The 20476-nt window shown below is 38.5% G+C and overlaps 3 protein-coding genes across 3 annotated transcripts in view; 1 reads left to right on the top strand and 2 right to left on the bottom strand.

Annotated features, from left to right (window-relative positions):
• Positions 1–6750: 6750 nt before the first annotated feature.
• LOC101293687 (GDP-mannose transporter GONST3-like) lies at positions 6751–9586 on the bottom strand. The gene is made up of 6 exons (XM_004300066.1): positions 9462–9586; positions 9237–9350; positions 9024–9063; positions 8451–8526; positions 8171–8368; positions 6751–7979 (listed from the first exon to the last, which is right to left on the bottom strand). Exons 1-6 carry the CDS (start codon positions 9469–9471, stop codon positions 6858–6860), a joined length of 1560 nt encoding a protein of 519 aa, XP_004300114.1. The 5' UTR covers positions 9472–9586; the 3' UTR covers positions 6751–6857.
• Positions 9587–15829: 6243 nt separating this feature from the next.
• Positions 15830–17631, top strand: LOC101293396. Its single transcript, XM_004300065.1, has 5 exons — positions 15830–15956; positions 16065–16322; positions 16433–16599; positions 16739–17105; positions 17206–17631. Exons 1-5 carry the CDS (start codon positions 15912–15914, stop codon positions 17347–17349), a joined length of 981 nt encoding a protein of 326 aa, XP_004300113.1. The 5' UTR covers positions 15830–15911; the 3' UTR covers positions 17350–17631.
• A 1987-nt stretch (positions 17632–19618) lies between these two features.
• Positions 19619–20476, bottom strand: part of LOC101293097 (monosaccharide-sensing protein 2-like) — a 4653-nt gene continuing 3795 nt past the window's right edge. The window contains exon 6 of the mRNA XM_004300064.1: positions 19619–20316. Coding sequence (XP_004300112.1) covers positions 19872–20316 — 445 coding nt within the window. The 3' untranslated portion in view covers positions 19619–19871. The remainder of the gene's footprint in view (positions 20317–20476) is intronic.

The following is a 20476-nucleotide window of genomic DNA, read 5'->3' as shown; positions in this document are numbered from 1 at the left end:
TGATGCATCTCTCAGCTTCCATCTCCTTTGTGGTGGCCTTCCATCTCCTCTGTAGTTTGTTTGATTTCAATTATCAGTGGCGAGGAAGGAGAGGGTTGGATCTGAAGAGATGGAGCTTTCAATCAGTCATATTGATCGACTTGAGATGGTGTTTGGAAAGCTTGATTTCTGTTTGGAAAGCCTAAACGTCGATGAGTCGCACTTCATCGAAAGAAAGACTAAAAACTGGCAAGACCGGCCCCGTTTATGGCGGTCCGGGCTTTTGCCGGTCTCGAAAATTTTTAAGGTTGAGACCGGCCCGTCTTCACACATGTCAGTCCGGGCTCAGGCTTCGATATATGGGTGCCGGTTTAGGACCGTGCCCAACCCTAATTGGTACTCTACCTCTCTTGGGGTTAAATGACATGCTGTCCAGGCTAGAATCCGAGGGATTTCTCATCAGTCCCACAATTTCTGATTGTTACAATGTAACAATTAAGTCAAGGTTGCCAATTGATTTCATATAAAAATAAGGGTAACTTAAAGTATCAAAAATGCTTGTCGTAAATAATCCCTAAAAGGTTGCTTAGATGTTGCCATCCCGGGAATTTCAACACTCAAATGATTTTTTGCCTTTCTTTAGGTTCCAATAACAAACTAATTGATGCAGTAGTGTGCGGGGAAACTATTGAAAGTGTTGCCTCGGAATTGTTCCCTAATTGTTGCCTCTGAGACTATAGCATTGTCGGTTTATCTTATAAGCATTGTTGTCTCGGAATTGTTCCCTAATTGTTGCATCTGAGAATAAAGCATTGTCGGTTTATCTTATATGCATTGTTGCCTCTGAGATTATAGCACTGTCGGTTTATCTTACGAACATTGTTGCCTCGGAATTGTTCCCTAATTGTTGCCTATGAGATGAAAGCATTGTCAGTTTATTTTATAGACATTTCCCTATTTGTTGCCTCTGAAGGTTAAAACATTGTCGGTTTATCTTTATAAAGATTGCAAACAAGATTGACATTTGATGCTATGTGGCTTTATGCTAATATGATCGTTGCCCTTTTCAAGGGATTTTACCCACCTTGAGGTTTGAATAAATAAGTTATTGTTGCCTTATATGGAAAGATCAGACATATGTTGATTACCTTACTGGCAGAAACATCACTGATGCATATTACTCTCATCCTTCTGGAAGCTCAAGGGACGAGCTCTGCAAGGTAATCCTACTCTAATAATGTTCAGTGATGTAGTATCTTTGCCTTCATTTGTTGGCGAACAATGGTTTTGATGTTGGTTTTCATTGCTCCCTTAGACACACGTGCCAACAGAAACACACACAAATGTGAAACAGGCAGAAACATTGGAGCAAAATGAATTTGTATTCGCATTCTACATGCACACAAATTTCTTGTGAGAAAAGGTCTCGTGTTCATTTTATGGATCTGGATTGACTTGCTTGTATTATGTCATGGGAAGAAGGTTTACTGGTTTCCATTAAACAAAGTAGGTTTCACAATCTCATATTGAATACCTACATCAACTCCAGGAGAACGATTTAGTTTTGCTTCACCACAAGGTAAATTTTCAGGCTTTTCCCTCTTCTTCTTTTTTTTGGTTTTTAAATTCTCATTGTACTTTCTTCCCCTTTTTATATCACCCGCTATGATACTGGTTTTGCTCAATTCAATTTCAAATAAGTTTGAAAAATGCTAACGAAGGTGCTAATGTACATTTTGTTAGGTAGTCACAACTGGTGTTTGCTTGTGGTTTAGTCATTGTTCCCAACCACTTGCAAACTTTCACTAATGGTTGGAATCTTGAAACCGAAAAGCATCATAAGTCTCTGGTACAACACTTCATTTCAGAAAAGGAACCTGAAAATAAGGGCTCTAAAATGAACGTCAAGAAAAGGAACCTGAAAATACGATGCGTTATTAAAGTCTTATGCCAAATTAACAGATATCCTGAAATTGCTATACGTTGTTTTCGATGTTGGGTAGTCTTATGCCAAATTAAAGTCTTATGCCAAATTATACTCTAATTTTAGAAATACTAAATGCCTATGGTATACAAATACACTACTCTGCACCAGATAAATAGATTTACATGATATGATCTTTGCTTAACTTAATTTCACATATTAGGTGTGGTGGGTTTCGGATTGTGGGTTTCATATATTTAATAGTGTTGCTATTTGATTATCAATCTGTGATATAATCTGGATTAGAGCCTTGGTCTGCTTAATAGAGTACATATTTACATGATATGATTTTGCTATTTGATTATCAATCTGTGGTATAATCTGGATTAGAGCATTGGTCTTCTTTTATAGAGAACACATTTACATGATATGATAAAATTGAGGTGTCTCTACTTTGTATATGTTTTATAGAGAATACATTTACAGGATGTAATGAATTTGTGGGAATACATTAACACAAACATTGGTACTCTACCTCTCTTGGGGTTAAACGGCATGTTGTCCAGGCTGGAATCTGAGGGACTTCTCATCAATCCTGCAATTTCTGATTGTTGCAGTCTAACAATCATGTCAAGGTGCTAATTGATTCCATAGAAGTAAGGGTATATACTGAAGTATGGAAAATGCTAGTTGGAATTCGGAAATGGTCCCTAAAAGTATTCTGCAAACATGTTGTCATCTTGGGAACTTCAACCTCAAGTGATTTTTTCCCAACTTGATGCAATAGTGTTGGGTGAGGCCATTGAAATTGTTGCCTTGTCGGTTTATGTTAAAATATTGTTGTCACTCAAGTGATTATGTCCTGCTTGAGGTCCCAATAAACAAGTCATTGAGGCAATAGTGTTGGGGATATCGCTGAGATCTGTTGCCTTGTGAGCTTATGTTAATACGATTGTTGCATTGAGATTTGTTGTCTTGTGAGCTATGTTAATACGATTGTTGCGACTCGAGTGATTTTGCCCTGCTTGAGGTTTTGTCTTTGATACAGGTGTATCCTTTAGCTTTTAGGAATTAGGGATTCCTTTTCCAAGTTAGTTAAGTACATAGTTTTCTAGCTTGAAAATAAATAGTTGTCTAACTTAGTTAAGGAGTAGTTTCCAAGTTAAATAAGGATTTATAGAGTTATCAACTCTATAAATAGAGGTCTTAGCATAGTTCTAGGACTAGAGAGAGCGAAACAGTTAGAGAGATATATGTTTAGAGAGTTATTATGAGAGAAGACATTAGACAATAATCATTGTACCCTTTTGCACAATAATAAGAGAAGAATACATTTTCTTCGAACTACATTACTTGTGTGTTTTTAGTACTGTTAGTAATTCCGCTGTTAGCAGTATCACCTGAGTAATACGTATCAAGTTGGTAATCAAAGCTAACCATATCCGTGAGGAGTCCTGTGGTGCATGGTCCTGACTCGTTCACTTTATAGAAAGCTAGGAAAAGCTCTTGTGTCTTTGGAAAATACCACAAGATCAAGAGGAAAGAAGATGGATGGTGAGAAACCAGATAAAGAAAGACTTGCTGCGTTGGAGAAGCAGATGGCTGCGTCAAACATTGCGATTGCAAAATTGACCGGTCTCATCAAACAGTTGTTATTGAAGGAATCGATGGAGAAGCCGAAGGAAACAAATTCGGAGTCGGAAGAAGAACAAGAAAAGACAGGATCGGATGAAGAGTCTGACATTGCCAGCAAAACCTAGCAACAAGAAGGAAGGAGTTCTTTTCGAAACTTGAAGATTGATTTCAAGATTGAAGTTCCGATGTACGATGGCAGCGTCAATGTTGACAAGTTGGACGACTGGATTGAGCGGCTTGACACATATTTTACGTTCCATCGTTTTACATCGAAAGAGAAGATCACCTATGAGACTCTGAAGCTATCATCTTACACTTTAACTTGGTGGAAGTCATACCGGAGGAATAGTGATGAGGAGGTAGTGTCGTGGAAGCAGTTCAAAGAATTGCTTAGAAAGAAGTTCTATCCAGTAGGGTTTCTGGAGGAACGATGGCACAAGTGGCATAACTTGCGTTAGAAAGTCAATCAGTCCGTGCATGATTACACTACCGAATTCCAGAATCAAGCTGTGGTTCTAGATATATCCCTGAAGGAGTATTCAGTATTCACGAAGTACGAAGCAGGACTACATGAGTACCTCCAAAGGGAGTTGAGTTTGTTCACGGTACAATCTGTTGAAGAAGCTAGCGTGAAAGCCATCGCCATTGAGAAGAAGTTCAAGAGGAACGAAACCAAGCAGGGAGATGGAAAACAGACTGGGGGTAAGTCGAATGTTTTCTATGCCAAAAAGGAGGAGCAAAAGAAAGGCGAGTCTGATGGTAAATCTTGCATTCACTGCAAGGGAACAGGACACGTGGCAGATAAGTGTTGGGTGAAGTTTCCTCACCTTAAATCAAGAGTGTTTCGGCACAAGGAGGAGAGGAAGAAGACAACATTAATCACAAACGAGGCAAAAGAAGTACCAGGAATGACAGAACAAAATGTGAAGCTCAACCTTATGGCAGGATCACAGTTAGGGAACGACGACAAGAACCGCAAGGAGCAGCTTTTTGTTGTAAAGCTGCAGGCAAAGACCAGTTTAGTTGATGCCATTGTGGATCCGGGAAGTCAGAAGAACCTTATCTCTGAAGCTTTGGTTCAAAAGTTAGGTCTTCAAATGGTCAAAACATCCGAAGCCATATCCATTAGGATGGATTCAGAAGGACACAAGACTAAGTATTACCAGTCAATGCACATTCAAGTTTGCTCTTCATGAATCTTACATCGACGAAGTGACATGCGATGCGGTGCCATTGGATGTTTGTCAAGTGATTCTGGGAAATCCTTACTTACGGGATAGAGATACTATCTACGAAAGGAAAGCTCAAAAGTACACATTTACGAAAGACGGACAACGATTCGTTATCCGGGCGGCGTCCCTCCCACCAGAGACAAGCTTGGTAGCAGCGACTCAGGCTAAAAGACTAGTCAATGCTTGTAGGAAATTTGTCTTGTTGACACGTCCACATGAAGGACACTCAAGTCAAGATGTTGGGAAGTCAAAATTGAAGAAGTCACAAGCAAAGTACAAGGGTAGACATGATAAGCATCGGGTACCTTGTAATTTTGGTATTAGCGACTTAGTATGGTTAAGGCTGAGTAAAGAGCGCCTTAAAGAGGATCCATTGTTGGAAGATTGCATTTTGGAGCGTCAAGTGGCTACGACACGTCGAGGGGAGCGAACAGTGTTCCTCATTGGGCATGCATGTCAAGTTCCAAGCAAAGCTAAATGGTTCAACAAAGAGAAAGGAACTCTTGAGTTTCCTAATCTCCGATTTTAACTTAAACATGAGTTTAAGTTCCTAAAAGGAGGAGCCATGCATGATACAGGTGTATCCTTTAGCTTTTAGGAATTAGGGATTCATTTTCCAAGTTAGTTAAGTACATAGTTTTCTAGCTTGAAAAGGAATAGTTGTCTAACTTAGTTACGGAGTAGTTTCCAAGTTAGATAAGGATTTATAGAGTTATCAACTCTATAAATAGAGGTCTTAGCATAGTTCTATGACCAGAGAGAGCGAAACAGTTAGAGAGATATATGTTTAGAGAGTTATTGTGAGAGAAGGCATTAGACAATAATCATTGTACCATTTTGCACAATAATAAGACAAGAATACATTTTCTTCGAACTACATTACTTGTGTGTTTTTAGTACTGTTAGCAGTATCACCTGAGTAATATGTATCAGTCTTGGGGGTATCCATAAGTGGCTTAGACTAGCTAATCTCACTTATCTATCAATTCTCAGGACTCAGGGTGAGAAATTAGATGCTAGTTGTGAGGAGTGGAATTTATTTCTACATAATTCATTGGTCTCCATGCATTTATGGAAAGTTTGGACGTGGATGTTACTGGTCAGTTCGACAAAATGATCCAAAGTACACGAAATTTATTAGAATGCAATAATATGAGTTATGCCTCCAAGGATATGTGGAATGAAGCATTTGAGCTGCTCGGGAAATTGCAGATGTAGGAGAACAGAAAGTATAAAGGTGTCCTAGAGTTGCTTTCTTATATGAGAGTTGGTGGTACTCATTCTTTTCCTATTAATAGTATTTTTAACTGAATTTTTCAGGGAGTGAAATATAATCTTGAATTCTGGATAGCAAGACTTCTAAAAAGTTCTCGTCCTTCACAAAACATTCACAAAGGACGATATAGTATATGACGTTCAAAGTTGGACGACTTCAGTTACACTGTCAAAGGCCTTACAAACTTTAAAAAAATGGTCACTTTGAGTACTTAACACCTAAACAAAATAGGTGACTTATTCTCCAACTGAAACAACAAATTTGCAAATTTCACCTACCAGATTCATATTCTGTAAATTCAACAATTACATTGGCAAAACAATAAGCTTCCAGAATATATGAAGAAAATTCTGATATAAAACCATGTCTCCATATCAACAAATAAGGCATTACTATTGGGACTATTGGAACTATTTTGGATCAGTCTACGTTTACAAACAGTATTTCATTTCACTATGGACTATCAATCGATCTAGGTTTACAAACAAATCAATACTATATTTTGTCTATCAGGGTTTCCCAAGTCACATACCCAATAATCATCTCAACCCAAATGTAAAACAAGGATTTTCTGTGAAACATCAAACTAACAATCTTAAAGTCATCTCGATGAGATGTTACCACCGGAGACTTAACCATCAAGAATGCAGCTGTGGGAAAAATAAAATCCCAAGCAACAATTGAAGAAAATATTACCTTGAAGGAGACTTCTCATCCTCGTTCATTTCCAGTAGCCCATCTGTATTTGTTGTTTCTTTCTGCGATGCAGCTATGGGCAAATTAAAATCCCAAGCAACATAAGAGATCAAAATTACCTTGAAGGAGACTTCTCATTTCCTCGTTCATTTCCTGTAGCCCATCTGTCTTTGTTGTTTCTTTCTGAGCTGCTGTTCATTTCAATTAACTTTTGTTGTTCTTCCTCAGTCTGTTGTGCCTTTACTTCATTCACATCTTTGGGCTTGCTTGTAGATTGCTGATACATGACACCACCTAGCATACATATCAATAACCCAACTGTACCAACAAATGTCGAATGCTTGTCCCAAATAACCAGATTAATCACAACAGTTAATAGCTTATTCACGATACCAAGAACAGTAAATCCAGTTGCAGAAATGGCCCTCCGGCAAGAAAACCCAAAGAAAGAGATGGATAAACCAAACACACACGATAACCCCACTGGCAAAATCACTGCAAACGAGTACCAATCTGATTCATCTGAGATCTCATGCTTAATCTTCTTCAATTCACCCATTACAAGTAGTTCCAATGGGAACAGTAGAAGAGCTTCAAGATTGTTGTACAATACAAGACCCCATGTATTTAAACCAATGGTCATTACCACATGCTTTATGTATACGAAATCTATGGACATGCTTATCAAGTAAGCTATAGCCCAACTATAAGCCGCGATAGTGAACTGGTAATCTGTTAGCACATAAATCACACTTCCCCCAAAAATAGTCCCAAGTGAGATCCATGTCCTCATTGACGGCCATGGTTGGTGCAAGAAGAGAGTCTCTCCAATTGCAACGAAAATGGGAACAACTGATCGAAACACTATGAAAGTGTCAACATTAGCATGCAGAAGGAGCTCACTGTTGGTGAAGAGAGAGAGGTAGAATATGATTGCGGCTGGTAGGAACCGCCACATAGTAAGGAGGTCAAGGGAATCATACTCTATGAACTTAAACCAGCCACAGAGGAGGACCCCAACAGCACTTGTAAAATACTGTAACGCAGTCAGTGCCCCAGGATAAGGAAATTTCACCACAGCCCATTTGTTGATGATGGAAAGCAATGACGCAGATAAGCAGTAACCAGCGGCTATTCCATAAACTGAGATGTGCTGGAGTAAAATACTGTACCAGTTTTGTTGGATGGTAAGAGCAGGAGCACTAGAACCATCCTGATCTTCACTGACTTCAGGATTCTGCACATTATTATTATCAAATTATCTACACTAGAATTGATATTTCCAAGTCCAACAAACATAAACATACTACGACATATTATGAAGATAAAATACAATGATAAGCTGGCAGGATGCAGATTTCCTGGAAAACATATTGGCAAATTATGCTACAAATGCTTAACAAAAGAGTACGGCAAGAATAGCAGCACCTTTCTATTGAGTGGTTCAGCTTCATCCACCTTTTCAATTTCACCAAGGGCACCTACTTGCTTAAGCAAGTTCTTTAGCTTATCCTCCAGGACAAATAATTGTTCAGACTTGTTAGTTGGCAATGGACTTAGTGCAGGTTCCACATCCAAAGAATGTTGTTCTTGTTCACGCCTTACTCTTCTATCTAAATCCATCACCTACAATGCAAGTAGAATATGACAAAGAACTATAGGTGCAAAACAATAAATTGTCAAGACAATGAAAAGACATGCAACCTACCAACATCTCACAAAACTGAGCAAGTTCAGCTTCAAACTTCTGCACATATTCACCATGTCTTGGGGACTTCTCAAATCTAAATCATTAAAACAGAAATGAGGAAACTTAACCACAGCCCAGCAAGGCTTAAGAAAAGAAAAACAAAAAAGCAGGTTATGATACTAATTTATTAGCTTGAGTTATGATTTAAGGGGAAGCATTCTACTTTCCGCCAGCACAACTATTTAGTAGATTGAAATATATAGTACACTACATTCCATGCAAATATTTCTAGTCATCTCACTCACTGAGTTGGAATCTGGAAACAACAGATTCTTCCTCCCTACTATGAAATGATATGATAAAGACGCTTATATCACTTAGAGCTTAGAATACCTCATACTGCATATTAAACTCTCCTTCCAAACAAATGCAACTATTAAAAAAAATACGGTTCTTTAGAACAGATTACGCTACACAATTAAACTAACATGCTCTTACGATTTGCATTCAAACAACAGATACAACTAAACCTCGAATAACAATATCAAAGGGTGTTCAACATCTAAACAGAAATGATATCCAGTTACTGACCTCTCTTTCAGCTTCGGATCGTGTTTCCTATAGCACGGTCCTGAAACAAAAACAAAAAAGCTCACCGTTAAGCTGTCCGAAACTTTCACATTGCAAACATAATCAAAAAACTCAAATCAGAACTTAAACTGCCGAATGGCGATTTCAAGCAAATTCTTTGTTAGGACTTGTCAGCAACCAAATCTAGAAAATGTGGATTCAATAGCAACTGACCTAGATCGTTTCGAGTACCGGCGAAGAGATCATGAGGACAAAACCGAACCATATAGTACCTACAAATCTCCTTGTCATCCCAGTCAATTTCCATGTACCCCTTTCCCTCTTCCTCTGACAAAAAATTCACCAAAATCAGTAAGACGAAATCAAATTCAAATTGAAACCATCATAGAAGGCAAGAGCGAGCAGAAATATGAAATGCATAGGGTTTATGAGATATACCTGTTGCCATGAGCTCCGCCAACAGAGAAGTATTTTCAATCCAGAAAGGTTTGAATTTGAAACAAAACTAATTTTGATTGGAGAGAAGGAAAATCGGAAGAAATAGGAGTGAGCTTTGAGTCCCTACAGGATTTGCTGGTCAATGGTAGATTTATATGAAATGTCTATATACATTCCTAATTTACCATGATGTGCCGACGCGATTTCGGTTAACGGTGATTTTGAAAGATATACTATTTAATTTGATCATATTTTTACTGTTTCAGATGCCATTTTCTTTTTCAGATGAGGTTTTTTTTTTATTTTTAATAAAAAAAACTCTATTAAAATCCCTTCAACCCACGTGATAAATCCAAGAAGAGTGAAGACTTTTAAAAATTCAATGACTCGTCCTGTGACGCGCCCAAAAATTTCAGTGGCTCGTACTGTGACGCTCCCATGAAACGTCGTCGTTGAACAGATGCAATGGTACGGTGAAGCCACCGGTGAGGAGCAATGGTTCTGGTGCAGGTTCAAGGGGCTAGGGACGACTATGTTTCGCTTGAGAGGATGCGACAAGCTGAGGGGCTCTTCCTTTGTCGTTTTAGATCTGTGCGGTGAAGCTTTGGAGCAATGACAGTGCGGCGGCGGGGTTTGTCATTACCCAAATGCCATAGTCGAACATTTTTCTTGGTCACATTTATATTAATTATTAAATGATTAGACGATATAAATTCAAATTTCTTATACATCAATTTTTTTTTTTTATATTATGTATTGAAGGAAAATAATGTAGTTTATCGTTATGTAGTTTAGGAGTAAGATAGTTCAAAGTTATAATGGAGAGCTACTTAGAGCATCTGTGACAACTTCTTTGTAATGCTATGATTTTAATCTTCCATCTTAGTAGTATGTTACTTAAATACTATCTATATTAAGCTAAATGAACATTTTTAATAACCAGTTGATTTCGATCCTGAGAAAGAGAGGGAGACGGAGACGGAGACGCACCCGCACTGACGCCCAGCCTTCACTCTGCCTTTGTCGAGGTGCCGCTGGCCAAGAGACCACCACCACTCGAACTCTCTCACTCATTTATCTATCCTTAACCTCAGAAGCCACATGCAGCCACTCTAGAAGAAAATTGATGGAGAATAACCCAATGGGGATTTCCGCAATATCCAACGTCAATTTTCAATCTCCGTCTTACCCATTATTTGCATGTGACTTCACTGAAGAGCCTTAGAGGAGCTTTATCTATCTTACCCTTAGAAGCCACATGCATCCACTCTAGAAGAAATTTGATGGAGAATAACCCAATGAGGATTTCCGCAATATCCAACGTCAATCTTCAATATTCGGCTTACCCATCATCTGCAGGTGACTTCTTTGAAGAGACTTGGAGGAGCTTGGATCGTCTGCAACTACTTAGGGACCTCGTTGTTGGTAACATACGACCAAAACATGGAAGACTGAAAGTGATCTTGGTTGGACTGTTAGAATGGGTGGAATCGAAAAAATGTGTAATGAGGGAATTCTATCATTTTTGGATTTTTGCTCTACGACGTATTATGGAAAGAATGAGTACATTCCGAATGATGCAAGGAAGATTTTCATAATAATCAAGAAATGCGACATATTTTTTATGGGATCTGGGAATTCTGCAAGTTGTATACAACTAGCAGAAGTTTTGAGTTTCCAAGTTATGTTATAAGCATATCACGAAAAAGAAGAAGAAAGAAGTTATGTTGGCAGAAGGTGTTGTGCATATTGAGACAAAATACTCTAAACATGTATATCAATGTTTACACCGAGAATGAATTAATATTTGGAGGAATCTTGATCGGTTGTCTACCGATAATGGTGTATCATGCCTATCTTGTGGGTTTTTAAAGAAAATTGCATGCTCTTCTACGTCTTACTGTGCTCTAGTATATGTTGTGCGGTTCGGGTGCATTTTTTGTAGATGTAAAGGTAAGAGAGTTGAATATAATCCCCAAATGACTGCAAATATATGTTTATAGAAGCTGTTACAACCTCGATCTTTTTTACATATCTCAATACATCTTGCAGCGGTTGCCTAAATCCCGCATTTCTCTTTCGTGATGGACAAAATATGAAAGTTGAAACATCTCATCAGATACTGTAGCCAAGTAGGGTTTATTTGGAGAATTATATATTTATATCTGACAGAATAATTCTTGTGCTTCTTGATAAAATGGCAGTAGGACGATCTACTTTATTTGAGCAGGATTTATCTACTTGGCCAGAAGTGAAGTGCGTCTCATGTGGCTAGTAGGAAGAATTATTTGTTGTACTGGGTGTTTTTTCTCAATTCTCAAAATGTCATCCATGCTTTTAAAATAATGATGCAATGACCTACCTAGTACTTGAGCAGTAAGTTCTCTAAATCGGCTGCTCAAAAGCTTAAGGTAGCCACAACCTAAATCAAATCTAAACCAGATGTCAGAGCATAGTCAAGTCAAAAGCAAAAGAATCACATACATACATACCACAATGTCATGCCACAACCATCTGAGAAAAAATCAAATGCTTCAAACTCCATTCGTTCCAACTCCAGTCTTTATGAACTATCTTACCTAAATATTTGCTTTAGAATATCTTACCTATTCACACTATTATGTACCCTTTGTATGAGAAGACACACTTTATTCCTATCATCTGTTCTATTACTTCCATCATAAAACATTCATACCCTATTTCAAGAAAATCATCTCAAATTTCATGCAAAGTCACTCGGAGGTCGAGTGATTATGACCTTGCTCATAGGTAGTACAACTACTATAGTAATTGATTTTGTCACATAAAACTTTATATGTACTTTATTGCCAAAGTGAAGCAGTTGTCTAACAAATGAGCATCCATACCTGGATCAAGGTATGATAGTCTCATTCAAAAAGATAAAAATTTCCATATGGAAGACCAAAGACTAATTTCAAGAAGTCATTAATGAATGCAAGCCTTGTAACTATAAAATTCCCTCAAGCCTCGCTTCTATAACACAACGATTTAAGTCCTTTTTGCCTATGCAAAGCTGTCATTTACAAATGCCATCGAAATTGCCCAAGAGAAAAAGGAGGCACTCGCTTTCTCCTACTATGATTTCAACATCAGGCCTACGCTCACTCTTATGATATATTTCAATCCATCATAGATTTTGCATCAATACCAATACATATATGTATACCGATACGGCCAACCTTACAAAATTCAGTAACCAAAGTCGTACTCTAAACCTTCACTACTCTACACAAATATCTACAACCATACTTTAACATCAAGCATCTACATACCACATCTATCACCGAATCTAGTGCTTATCTTTCACATCAAGTATTACCATTTTATATATCTTGTATGCTTCAATTCTGATTAAAATCCCAAAATCTTAAACCCAAACTATTAGTTTCCCTTCCAAAGCATCATCAAGAAAATTGTACCAGATTTTCTAAACAGAAAAAAAATCATTACATCATCAACATATACTAAATCGATTGAATTTGAGCCAAACCAAGATATATTTGGTATTGTCAAACATAATAAACCTACCTATGAGGCTATGAGTTCTCCATTAGTTAAATGGACCTCTATCTATTATTTAGTTTAGAAATTTAACTATTTCAGAATCATTGATAGATTAAATCTAATTGACTATGTTAATATTTTACAAGGTGATACAATGTTTTTCTTAATATAACTTATGATGAACCTCATACACTTGAACATATTACATGTTTTAACCGTAAAAGCGAGAGTCATTTACACACACACACACACTCTCTCTCCCTCTCTCTCTCTCTCTCCACCACAAACATCATTGAAAGACCTTTACTGCCTGTCAATCAAGCCAGAGTTTGACAATCTTACTTCAACCATATCACTCATGTAATATCCTAAATCGTGTGAATTAAAAAGAAATATTTTCTTTTGAGATGAAATTTTTGTAAATTAAGGCATGTGATTAAATAAATAATAATGTGGACATGTTTCCATTTTAATGGGAAGTTGCCAAAAATAGTTGGGTTAGCAAAAGTTATTTGGTCAGTTAAGGGCATAATTGTCAAATTAAAACTGGGTTTGAGATGTGTCGATCATCATCCGGATATCTCAAGCTTTTCTAGAACCTGGGGGGAGGAAAAAAAAGGGGCACACTGACATTCTCGTCTCTATCTCTCTCGCCGACATCTTTAAACCTATCTATGTTTCCATCTCACCAACCGGTCGGGGGGGGGGGGGGGGGGACCTTGAGAGAACAGAGATTTGGGGGTTCTTTCTTAGAATAAAACCAACCGATAAAGAAAAAAAATTCATATTTGACTGTAAGGAGGTTCTAGTTGCACCTCTAAATTTATTGTGTATACATTCATTATTTTTCTTTTACTTTAATTTGACTTTGTCAATTCATATGAAAAAACGGTAGTCACTTCATACTTTTATGTATAATACAAAACCTAGACAGAAAACACTTCCGCCATTCTCCTTCTTGCTTGCCCGGCTGCGCGACGTCGCTAACGTTGGCCATTGCCTGGCCAGTGCACGATGTGTGCGGCCGGATAGGTCAACTAATGGGTGAGCAAGCTTGATGCTAATATGATTTGGGCGGGGATGGGTTTTCTTCCTCTTATAAGATGGTCATTACATCAAGGCCGTCATGGATGTGACGGAGATCAGAAGGTGATTGCTAAGCCGGGGTGGAGAGTCGTCTCATGGCAACCATAAAAGGGTGAATCAGAAATCGGTGGCTTGAGACGACATATTGCTCGTACGTTGATGATGATGGTGGTGTGAAGTCTGCTTCTACTTCCAAGAGTTCCGGCCAAAGATCTAGCAACGTGAGAGATGAATTGGTGGGGAGGTACGAGATTGGTGGTAGAGCGGCGATTTGGGAGGTCGGGTGGTGACGGCCATGCAGATGCATTTTTGGACAAAGGAGAGATGCGTTATCGCCTCCATAACTAGTGGGCTTGAGTAAATCTGATGGGCTAGTGGGCTTGGGTAAATCTGATGGGCCCAATTTGACCAATTTGGCCTTTGTTTGGTTTTATTTTGCTTTAGCTTTTGGTATTTGTTTATTATTTTAGACTAGGGTTGTTTGTGGGTCTATAACATTTTCTTAGTTTTCTTAGACTTCGGCCTTTAACTAGAGTTGTTGATGCTCTGGGATTGCCCCTCTGCTTAGGGTGGTCCCAGAAGTGGTCCCAGAAGTGGTCAAATAAGATAGGTTGAGGACTTGTCTCTTTTTTCTTGTGTCTTGGTGGCTAATTACTTAGTTCATTTGCTACCACAGAAATATTGATTATAACGCTTTTTCATATGGTCTTCAGCATAGAGATTGCTTAGTGTCTATTAGGTAGTTTTGCAGGATGGCCCCTACGGGCGGATTATCTTCATGTTGTTGTTACATACTCTTAAGTTGTGATAATTAAAAATAGGCGTGTAACGTCCTTTGTTCAAAATAAAAAAACTCATATGAAAAGACATATAAAGACAAATCAATAAATTTATAATTTTTATATCTACTACTAATCTCTTCTATTTTTCTCGTTTCACTTTAAAAAAATACAAAATAAATTTTGCATGCAGTTGGATGTGAGATTATACAATATAAAAGATTTCAAATTGTTGTTGTTTGCCACTGAAAGCAATAACAAGATGTTGTTCAAAGCTGATAATCAAGTTGTTGTTCATAGGAGCAATATCAATGTAAACGCATCATCAAGTAAAAAAAAATATATCAAAATATAAACGCTTGAAGCCCGATCAAGATTTAAGCATAAAAGCCAACATCTCAAGATTAAGGGTGTGCAAAACTTCAAGTGGGCATGCATATAACTTGCACAGAGCGGATTCTACACACCAAGGTGTACAAGGTGCACTTGAACCATTAATGTGTAAGTTCTCAAATCGTCATATATGAAGATCCAATGAAGACTAGAGACCCTAAATTTTTCTTTTCATTGTCATTTTTGATCCGATCAAATTAAGCGTCCATAATAAGTGTACCTTTTATTCGACCACATGTCCTTACCTCTTGTGTTGGAAATACTTAAGACTATTTTTTTTGTTTCAATTATGTTAACGGTATTAGAATACATGCATGATAATGCAACGTGGATGATCGAATCAAAATATTACATATTAGTTTCTCAATTCACTTGCACCTTGATGCGTAGAAAAATTTTCGCTTATGGCTTAAATTATTAATACAATAAGCTGCACAATCGCAATGTGAATTGTTCTCGTAAATAGGATTATAGGTATACACAGCAAAGTTTTTGACCGCAGTAAAATTTTATTGTCTGGTGAACTATTTAAGTGGTAACCTGGTAAAAGTTGCAATTGTTGAAGCCTACCAATGGTAAGTCTCAGGCACATATGTGGTCGCATCAGCAAAACCATTCATAGAGGTTCATTCTCTCGAAGCATGACACTGAACCACTCCATCTTCTAATGGCTTCCACTTCCACTCTCCAATTCCACTCCCTTTCATTCCAGGTATTTCTCTCTCAAAAACTCTTTCTTTCCTTTGTTTGTATGTCTCATCAATCATTCCAACATGATTATCTGTATTCATTTCTGTTTTCTTTGATTTCTGAATCATAGACCTCAATTTGGGTCGCAAGGCATCAAACGCCTGGATTGCTTAGACCCCAATTCGGGTCCGGTAACTGTCGGTTCATCTGGGCTCGACGGCTAAAACCCACCCACAGGTTCCTAGTTAGAGCCATTGACGGCTCAGTTAGCTCTAATGGTGAAAACCCTAGTGCCCTTAATGATGATTACAAGTTTACCACAAACCTCAAGGACCCAGTTGACAAATTCCACGTAATGGTCTGCTCAGTCCCTCCCATTGTCTTCAAGGTAACTTTGATTTCTATAATGTTGTGTTTGTTCAGAATTATACAGGGTTTTTGTTCTGGGATTATAATTATAGCGCATTACCAACATTAGTACAACTTGATATTAATCAGATACGACAACGAGTAGGATCGAATTTGGCAATTGGTTTATGTATTGCAACTGCATTTTTGGTGGTTGCTCTGAGAGTGTTCATGGTGAGGAAGTCGAAGAACAACCGTCAAGGCTCTGTCGCTGATCTTGTTAGACGCGGTCAGCTTAGGTCCGATAGAAGAGGCATGTATGATTCCTAATCCTTCAACACTTCTCTGTCGTTGTGTAATGTATAAGTTATAGAAGATTGCTTTGAACACTGTCAAATTCTGATTGTTTGCTTATGTTGTGTTGTTTGCATGCTTGGATGATGCTCAATATGACAGTTCAAAGCCTCTCATGTACGATGACCCATTCAATAATCCATTGGTTAAAGTTGGTAAGGGAAATTCGACTATAGAGATGTGTGGAAAGGTTTATCGCCTTGCCCCAATTACTCTTACGAAAGAGGAACAAGCTATCCATCGAAAGAGGAGGTCGCGGGCATACCAGTGGAAGAGACCGACAATGTTCCTTAAAGAAGGGGATTTAATACCTGCTGATGTTGACCCTGATACAGTTAGGTGGATCCCTTCCAATCATCCTTTTGCAACCACTGCTGGTGACATTGATGAAGACTTGGCACAGACCAATGTGTATCAGAAACATGGTGTACCGTATCGGATTCAGGCTGAGCATGAAGCATTGCAGAGAGTAAGTAGTACATTATGGCTGTGACTTGTAAAAGAAACCTTGACTCTGCCCTAAATTGAGAAAATGCTTTCCATAATCTTTTTGTGATTTTGTATGGTAGGAGCAAAAGGAGAGCAGGTTAGTGATGGATTCTAGCGATGCTACAGATCCTGTGAGTGCATTCAAGTCTAGCCCCAAATCACCTGAACAGGGGGAAGATAGCCACATCAATAATGAAGGTGGTGACTCCAAGCCACCGTTATGAGAATGTGTGCCTCAAATTCCTAGCATGTCATCCTCCGAGAAAAGGCATAAACCCTGAATTTAAGTCTCGCTTCTATTTCTGCCATTCAGCAATGCCTGGAATTTTGAGTTAAAGTTAGCAGGTCAAGATATCAGTTGCAACTTGATGTATCTACTTCAGATCTTCAGCTCTAAAAGTTCAGGTCGGCCTGTAAATAGGATGTAGTTTATTTCTTTTCTGAAATATACTGTTTTGTAGATGAGAATTTAATATTCTAGAATGGTGCTCTCTTTACTTTATCTGATGTTTTGATGGCTTTCACTCTCAAATGCCCTGACTTAGTAATTATCATTAAACTGATTCCTACACCTTATGTTATTTATCATTAAACTGAATCATGCACCTGCTTGGGAAATTAACGATCATCTTGCTAGTTTTTGGTTGGGAAGCTGAGTGGTAAGGGAATCCATTGGCGTAGTTGGGATAAGTTATGTTGTTTGAAGAATGAAGGACTAGGCTTTAGAGAAATCCAGAAATTTGATAAAGCTTTAGTGTGGATGCTGATACGGGATACCGGTCCCTTGTTAGCAGAATGCTCAAGGCACGTTACTTTCCAAAGTGTGTTTTCTAGAGGCTGATGTGGGGAATGGTGCCTCTGTTTGGTGTGCTTTTATTTGGGGTAAAGAGCTGCTTCAACAAGGCTAAGGTGTTCATGGTAACCTGGTTTGGATAATTTCCGAGCTATTTATAAGAATGGTCTTGATATTACTATGAAGGTTGCAGATTTGATCAATGAAGATGGGGGAGCGGATTGTTAATAAGCTGGAGCAGATTGGGTCTCAGCATGAAGTGGAGGTTATACTTTGTATCCCTCTGGTACGAAATGGCGGGCAGAAAGAGTTGATTTGGAATCAGAATTCAGTTAAAAGTGGTTACTGGTTGGCTTTAAAAGAAGGCAGAACTTGTTGGGGTAACCAAAATGGCATACCTGTGGTGAATGAGCGTTGGAGACGCTTATGGAAACTCAAGCCACCTCCGAAGATGTCTCACTTTTGGCTGAGGTGCTCAACCGGATTTATACATGCAAGTCTTCTTTATTTATGGTTGAATGGTTTTAGTTTCTACGTGTTCAAGGTGTCAACAAGCGTCGGAATCGCCTTTACACGCTACATTTCAATGTCCTCTTTGTGTCGGTGTTGGAGAAGGCGAGTTTCTTTTCAAAGAAGAGCCATGGTACATGGAATTCTTTGATTGATTTGATGGAAGAGGTTAGGAGGGTCTTAACAGTAGATGAACTAAAGCTTTTGGTGGTTATCATGTAGACTAATTGGAAGGAAAGAAACGCGGTATCTTTTGGTGAGCAACCTAGGCCTCTAGAGGTAATATATGACTTGGAGATTCATATTTTGAAATGGTATGATTCAAGTACAGGGGCTCGATCAAGGTGGGGGTGAAGATGGCAATAGCTCAAAGCCTCAAACTCTATACAATTGGAACCACTTACTAGAGACTATTTGAAGCTTAATTGTGATGCAGTTATAAAGCATCATGATAATCATGGAGTGGGAGCGGTTTGTAGAAATAGTGGGGGATATTTGGTATGGGGGAATGCGTAGCAGACTAAATCCTTGTGATGCATAGTTGATAGCTGTGCTGAAGGGGGAATGGAGTGGAGTATTCAACAAAATTGGAGGCTGTTGGTCATCAAAACTGACTGTCTACATGCTTTGAGTGAATGCCTTGCGGAGGAAGGAGTGCTGGTGGATAGTCAGATTTTTTATGGATTCAATGGGTGTCCAACAGTCCAAGGTATTCGATTTGTTCCTAGAAGGGCTAATGAACCGACTCATGCAGGGGCAGGTTTTGTAGCTCGTGAGACGGGCGACATGTTTGGTTAGGGGTAGGGCTGTCTTGGCTCATGGATGTCATCATTGATAACGAACCTGAAAGTTACGGGCCGTAACTGAGGTAGGTAGTAGGGAGGAGAGTGGAGATGTTATGTCTTCCACTGGTCATTCACATATTTGTAATTTGCTTTCTTTGAGTAAATGAATCCTTCATTCTCGGTTTGCCTCCAGTGTAACAGATTCAATTTTTGTAGATTAGGCTTCAGTTTATGAGGTTTTTAGGTTTGTACTGGCATCAGATTTGTGTGATTATGTTTACAAAATTTTGGTCGGTTAAGCAAACATAAAATGCAGTCCAGCAAAGTAATGGAGGTCACATTGGAGAATAGTGAGAGACCACTAAACTTAAAATCTAAGAACAGGTTCATTTTCTTTTCTTTTTCAAACTGTGTAATTGAACCAGCAAAAATGACAAATTCCGCCATATTGACTCTAGCTAGAATGCTTATTTTAAATAAGGACAGCATCTCTTCTAAGCTTTTAGTAATTATAGTATAATCTCCAAAATAATCTTGTTTATCATACACAATCAAAAATTGAAGAATCAGCCTTTTGGAATATTCAAATGCGTGGAACAAAATCTCCTCACACAAGATGGAGAACCCCAAAACTGATGAAGTAGCCAACTGTTCTTGATTACTCATTTTTGGCAGCAGCAATTTGTCTTGCACCAACAGAAAAGAATTCAGTGATGACTTCAAGGGGCATGCCTTTGGTTTCTGGAACCTTCAAGTAGATAAAAACCAAAGAGATGACACAAACAATGGCATAGAGCCCAAAGATACCAGCCAAGCCTATTGAATCAAGCAGAACCGGTAGCGAGTAGGTGATGATAATGTCTGAAATCCAGTACACCAGAGCACAGATGGCGATGCAGAGTCCACGCACCCTTGTCGGAAAAATCTCAGAGCAGAGGATATTTGGGATTGGCCCGTAGGCCATGACAAAAACGCAGAAATAGATCACCACGCAAGTGGTTGATATGGCGGCTTCAACGACTGAACTTAGGCTTACTAAGTTGGCAATGACAAGAAGAATAAGGGACACTATCAACACAGGAAGTGTAGACAGTAGCAGCATCCTGCAATAAGATGTGCATTAGCTAAGATTTAACTTACACTATTCCTCTAAAGCACAAAATAAGCCAGGTTTCTGGATTTTTAGTAGATTGTTGAGAATTCTACCATCTGCACGACTGCACAGTTTATACATACATACATATATATATATATATATATATA

Source organism: Fragaria vesca, linkage group LG5 (genome assembly GCF_000184155.1).
Source record: "Fragaria vesca subsp. vesca linkage group LG5, FraVesHawaii_1.0, whole genome shotgun sequence".
NCBI lineage: Eukaryota > Viridiplantae > Streptophyta > Magnoliopsida > Rosales > Rosaceae > Fragaria > Fragaria vesca.
Note: the sequence above shows the minus strand (reverse complement) of the source record. Positions and strands in the feature narration are given on the sequence as shown.